A 6,671-nucleotide genomic window follows, 5' to 3' on the forward strand; every position below is an offset into this window, starting at 1 on the left:
GGCAATGTTAACACATGTTTCCCATGCCAATAAAGCCCTTGAATTGAATTGAATTGAGAGAGAACGAGAGAGAGATGAAAATGTCTGTGGAGCTGTAGATCCAGTTATGTTCAACTGATTGCAGTCCAGGAGGTTCTCTGGTCTGGTCATATAAATAATACCCCCTAGAGGTTCTAATGGGCATCACCAAGCTCACACACACACACACACGCGCACGCACACACACGCGCACACACACGCACGCACACATGCACACACGCGCGCACACACACACACGCGCGCACACACACGCACGCACACACGCACGCACACACGCACGCACACACACACGCACGCACACACACACACACACACACACGCACACACACACGCGTGCACACACACACACATGCGCACACACACGCACGCACACACACACACACACAAACTGCGTCATCATTGAGGTAAAAGCTTACACAAAACGCACACACACATACACACAGTGTGGAGAGCAGGGGTGTATATAAGGGGTGTCTCTCTGAGCGGAGAAGTTCCTTCATCCCTTTCTCACACACACTCCTCCAACACTCTCTCTCTGTCTCCATCTCTTTACTGAAGGTAAGAACAGACTTATTCTCTCTCTCTCTGATTGTTTTTCTCATTTTTTCTTATTCGTAAATGTAATTAAGAACAAATGAATTACCTAATTGTATGTAAATAGTAGTTCTTGAGTCAGGTACGAGAACAAGAACTTTGGAGAACAATCTTTTAATATATATATATTTTTTTTTATGAATCCAAATGCAATATTTTCTTGTTAAGTTGAGTTTTATCAAGTATATAACTGATGTAACTTGGACTGCCGTGTCTATAATGATTGATCTGTTGAAGTGTGAAGATAACTGATGTAACTTGGACTGCCGTGTCTATAATGATTGATCTGTTGAAGTGTGAAGATAACTGATGTAACTTGGACTGCTGTGTCTATAATGATTGATCTGTTGAAGTGTGAAGATAACTGATGTAACTTGGACTGGTGTGTCTATAATGATTGATCTGTTGAAGTGTGAATGATCGGCTGAAGTGCAGCTTTATTGATTGTACCAGCTGCCGGCGATCTCACCGATCTTCCACATAGACCTCTTCACAGACTGCTATCAGAAATCACAACATTACTTACCTTTGTTTCATTTGATCTTTTATGGTAAAAATAAGTCCATTTTCCATAGATCAACTTCAGTGTCTATTCTATTCTTGAGTAGCTCATTTTATTTTGAGTATTAATCTGGAAAAGAAGTTTGGTAATTCATGAATAATTTTACTGGATGTGTGAAAGTAGCCGTGAAGGGGAAGGGAGGGACAATTGCAACTAAGTGCCTCCAGAACAGTCAATAACAATATTACATCACTAATGCCTCTGTGGGATATACTTTCAGTAAATCAGTTGCGTTGGTAATGTAGCTTGGTTTTTAATGGAGTTGTAACATAGCTTGGTTTTTAATGGAGCAGTACTGAAACCAATGTGGTTTGGTTTGAGTGGCTCTCTAAACGTTGGAACATCCAACCACATCATCATGTTACTGCAGGATGTGGGAGGAGAGAAATGAGAGAGAAAGAAAAAAGAGAGATAAAGAGGTAGAAAGGAGAGAGAAAGAAAAGAGAGAGAGAGGTAGAAAGGAGAGAGAAAGAGGTAGAAAGGAGAGAGAAAGAGGTAGAAAGGAGAGAGAAAGGAGAGAGAAAGAGAGGGAGAAAGGAGAGAGAAAGAAAAGAGAGAGAAAGAGAGGGTGAAAGGAGAGAGAAAGAGGTAGAAAAGAGAGAGAAAGAGGTAGAAAGGAGAGAGAAAGAAAAGAGAGAGAAAGAGATGTAGAAAGGAGAGAGAAAGAGGTAGAAAGGAGAGAGAAAGAAAAGAGAGAGAAAGAGAGGGAGAAAGGAGAGAGAAAGAAAAGAGAGAGAAAGAGAGGGTGAAAGGAGAGAGAAAGAGGTAGAAAAGAGAGAGAAAGAGGGAGAAAGGAGAGAGAAAGAAAAGAAAGAAAGAGATGTAGAAAGGAGAGAGAAAGAAAATAGAGAGAAAGAGGGAGAAAGGAGAGAGAAAGAGGGAGAAATTAGAGAGAAAGATAAGAGAGATAAAGAGAGGGAGAAAGGAGAGAGAAAGAGGGAGAAATGAGAGAGAAAGAGGTAGAAAGGAGAGAGAAAGGAGAGAGAAAGAGGGAGAAATGAGAGAGAAAGAGGTAGAAAGGAGAGAGAAAGAAAAGGGAAAGAAAGAGTAAAAAGTAGAAAGAAGCAGTTTAACAATTTCCACCTTTATCTTGCAATTCTCCCCTCTCCTTCCCACTACACCTCTCCCCTCTCTCTCTCTCCCCCTCTCTCTTCCCCTTTCTCTTCCCCTCTCTCTCTCTCCCCCTCTCTCTCTCTCTCTCTTCCCCGCTCTCTCTTCGCTCTCTCTCTCTCTCTCTCCCCTAGATGACTGCAGGGTTGTGTATGTGTGTTCTGCTGGTGGTCCTGTGCACTAGCTGTTCAGGACGCACACACTTCTCTCCAAACCTCCAAGAGGGCAGCCCTGCCCTGCCCCCTCCCTCTGAAGGTAAGAACAGGAAGAGGTGCCACATCCGGATGTTGAATACATTTCTATCAACGTTAAAACACCGGAGCGGGGCTTGACTTATCTTTCCCGGTACATAAAAAACTATGGATACGTTTTTTGTTGAAACCGGTACCCCGATCATATGAATGTTTACCCTTTTTTTTAATGGCAAATCATGTGCTCTAGAAAGACGCTATAGCAATTAAAGGTTTAATTCATGATATTATCATGATTTCTTTATGTCATTTAGTTCCGTCAAAACAACCCAAGACAGTTAACAAATGCTAACAAGGTGGTTTGTATTTCCTGTCACAGCACGTCTGGAAACCAAAGCCCACTTCCTCTCCGAGCCATACCTCAGACATACTCACTCCTCTCCTTTGGTCAATACCAAGCCATATATGGGAGAAGGCAGAAACTCCAGAGCCAAACTCAGTGAACTGTTGGCTAGACTCATCTCCTCACAGAAAGGTGAGTTTAAATAAATGTAATAAAAAATACGGCCTACCAAAAGGCCTCCCTGCGGACAATTTTGTCCTATAAAAATATAGGACAAAACAAACATCATGACAAGAGAGACAACACTACATAAAGAGAGACCTATAAGACGAGAGTGTGAGTGAGAGTGTGTGAGTGTGAGCGCGCGTGTGTGTGTAGAGAGAGATGAAAGAGCTCACATTGTTCTCTTCAAGTGAACATTTTCTGAAGTCCCTTTAGAACCTGTCTCTATTTCTCTGGTTGCTATGACAGTGACAGTGAGTTGAAGTCCCTTTAGAACCTGTCTCTATTTCTCTGGTTGCTATGACAGCGAGAGTGAGATGAAGTCCCATTAGAACCTGTCTCTATTTCTCTGGTAGCTATGACAGCTAGAGTGATTTGAAGTCCCTTTAGAACCTGTCTCTATTTCTCTGGTTGCTATGACAATGAGAGTGCGTTGAAGTCCCTTTAGAACCTGTCTCTATTTCTCTGGTTGCTATGACAACGAGAGTGCGTTGAAGTCCCTTTAGAACCTGTCTCCATTTCTCTGGTTGCTATGACAACGAGAGTGCGTTGAAGTCCCTTTAGAACCTGTCTGTTTATCTGGTTGCTATGACAACAAGAGTGCGTTGAAGTCCCTTTAGAACCTGTCTCTATTTCTCTGGTTGCTATGACAGTGAGAGTGAGTTGAAGTCCCTTTAGAACCTCTCTTTCTCTGGTTGCTATGACAGTGAGAGTGAGTTGAAGTCCCTTTAGAACCTCTCTTTCTCTGGTTGCTATGACAGTGAGAGTGAGTTGAAGTCCCTTTAGAACCTGTCTCTATTTCTCTGGTTGTTATGACAGCGAGAGTGAGTTGAAGTCCCTTTAGAACCTGTCTCTATCTCTCTGGTTGCTATGACAGTGAGTTGAAGTCCCTTTAGAACCTCTATTTCTCTGGTTGCTATGACAGTGAGTTGAAGTCCCTTTAGAACCTCTCTTTCTCTGGTTGCTATGACAGTGAGTTGAAGTCCCTTTAGAACCTCTCTTTCTCTGGTTGCTATGACAGTGAGTTGAAGTCCCTTTAGAACCTCTCTTTCTCTGGTTGCTATGACAGTGAGTTGAAGTCCCTTTAGAGCCTCTCCTTCTCTGGTTGCTATGACAGTGAGTTGAAGTCCCTTTAGAACCTCTCTTTCTCTGGTTGCTATGACAGTGAGTTGAAGTCCCTTTAGAACCTCTCTTTCTCTGGTTGCTGTGAGAGTGAGTTGTTGATCCAGATGGCTGGTGTTTGTGAAAAGAAACCTGTAGTTTGTACATGTGTGAGCAGGTATATCTTTTCGGGTCTTTCCTTCTATCTTCTTAAATGTATCTGCTTTGTCAGTGATAGTATCTCTATAGACCCACATACACAGAGAACAGACAGAGAACAGACAGAGACAAGACAGACAGTAGCAAGGGGCTACTGAAGACAGACTGTGCCGACAGCAAGACTAAAATGTTAACAGTTTAGAGATGATCTTATGGTGCTCTCAGCTAGCATGTTATGGTGCTCTCAGCTAGCATGTTATGGTGCTCTCAGCTAGCATGTTTTGGTGCTCTCAGCTAGCATGTTATGGTGCTCTCAGCTAGCATGTTATGGTGCTCTCAGATAGCATGTTATGGTGCTCTCAGATAGCATGTTCTTGAATTGGAATACAAAAAGTAGCTGGCAATAACTTAATTATACCTTACTGAAGTTTAGAGTATTAGAGCTGTATTCTATAAGAGGTGCCGTTACACTCGAGCTCTCCAAGGTTCTAAGTCCATGTGAGATAAATATCGATGTGCTGAGTTCAAGTCTAAAACTCAACAAGCCAGAGATTCCAACTTTAATGTTTCAAAAGTTCCTGTTTATACTTTTTTATCATGAAATCATACATATAGTCTGTTATTACGTACATACCTCTACTATGTAAATGAGACAGAAACATGGTGAAGAGGGTGAAAGGTCAGATAAAGAGATGGAGCACAAAAGAGAGAGAGAGATAAGCAAGCCAAAAAAAAAGAGCGAGAGATGGAGAGAGAGAGAGATGGAGAGAGAGAGAGAGATGGAGAGAGAGAGAGATGGAGAGAGAGAGATAAAGACGGGTCATTGAAAGAGATGGAGAGAGAGAGGGAGAGATAAAGACGGGTCATTGAAAGAGATGGAGGGAGAGAGAGGGAGAGATAAATACGGGTCATTGAAAGAGAGGGAGAGATAAAGACGGGTCATTGAAAGAGGGAGAGATAAAGACAGGTCATTGAAAGAGATGGAGATGAAGAGAGGGAGATGGAGAGAAAGATGGAGAGAGAGAGAGAGAGAGAGAGAGATGGAGAGAGATGGAGAGAGAGAGATAAAGACGGGTCATTGAAAGAGATGGGGAGAGAGAGAGATGGAGAGAGAGATGGAGAGAGAGAGAGAGAGAGATGGAGAGAGAGAGAGAGATGGAGAGAGAGAGATGGAGAGAGATGGAGAGAGAGAGAGATGGAGCAGTGTAATTGTGCCTCTGAACCTCATTAGTAAAAGCTGTTATTAATTCTATAACCAGACGGAGGGTTGGGCTTAGAACACTGGCCTCTGACACACACACACACACACACACACACACACACACACACACACACACAGAGAGAGAGAGAGATCATTCTGAGATCTGTGAAGTGCCTTGGCTCAAAGGGAGCATGTGAGAGGACTAGATGTAACATGCTTGACAGTTACACCTCCTACACTGACAGTGTGTGTGTGTGTGTGTGTGTGTGTGTGTGTGTGAGGTAGTGAGGGGAGTGATAAAAGCTCCACATTGACACTAACACCATGGATATTACCATCACACGCCAGTCAAACCACCACGGTCAGACGTTACCAGTGTCAGCCTCGTCCTATGTTACCATCACACCAGTAAAATATTTTTTTAAATGGTGTTATAGCTCTCCTTCTTTCGCTCTCCTCCCTCCCCCCTACCTTTCTCCCTCCTCCCTCCCTGCTCCCTCTAGGTTACATCAGTGGGAACTCAACAGTGAACAGCAGAGCCAGCGGTCTCAGTGCTAACCACCTGATAAAAAACAGAGACTACACCGGGTGGATGGACTTTGGCCGCCGCAGCGCAGAAGAAAACGAGCACTCCTTGTAGAAAAGTAGTCCCTCCCTACAAGAAAAGAACAAGTCACTGTCTCGTCATGAGAGTGTATTTATTCTGTATTTGATGTACATTTGTTTGTAAACACTATATGATGCAATATACAGCATCTACAGTGACAAGAAAAAATTGGTGAACCCCTTGGAATTACCTGGATTTCTGCATAAATTGGTCATCAAATTTGATCTGACACAGCGTGCTTAAACTAATAACACGCAAATAATTGTATTTTTCTTGTCTATATTGAATACATAATTTATACTTTCCCAGTGTAGGTTGGGAAAAGTATGTGAACCCCTAGACTAATGACTTCTCCTAAAGCTAATTGGAGTCAGGAGTCAGCTAACCTGGAGTCCAATCAATGAGACGAGATTGGAGAATTTGGTTAGAGCTGCCCTGCCCTATAAAAAAACACTCAAACATCTTTTGTTTGCTATTCACAAGGATCATTGCCTGATGTGAACCAAGCCTCGAACAAAAGAGATCTTAGAAGACCTAATATT

The 6,671-nt window shown here is 42.7% G+C and overlaps 1 protein-coding gene across 1 annotated transcript; it reads left to right on the plus strand.

The window, feature by feature from the left end:
- The first annotated feature begins 556 nt into the window (after positions 1-556).
- On the plus strand, positions 557-6,291 carry cck-t (cholecystokinin (Thr)). Its single transcript, NM_001124344.1, is given in 4 exon segments — positions 557-597; positions 2,440-2,560; positions 2,876-3,031; positions 6,026-6,291. Coding segments are annotated over 3 exon segments (414 nt in total). The 5' UTR covers positions 557-597; the 3' UTR covers positions 6,163-6,291.
- Positions 6,292-6,671: the final 380 nt, after the last annotated feature.

This window comes from Oncorhynchus mykiss, chromosome 30 (genome assembly GCF_057628025.1).
Source record: "Oncorhynchus mykiss isolate SJ-2025 chromosome 30, ASM5762802v1, whole genome shotgun sequence".
Lineage (NCBI taxonomy): Eukaryota > Metazoa > Chordata > Actinopteri > Salmoniformes > Salmonidae > Oncorhynchus > Oncorhynchus mykiss.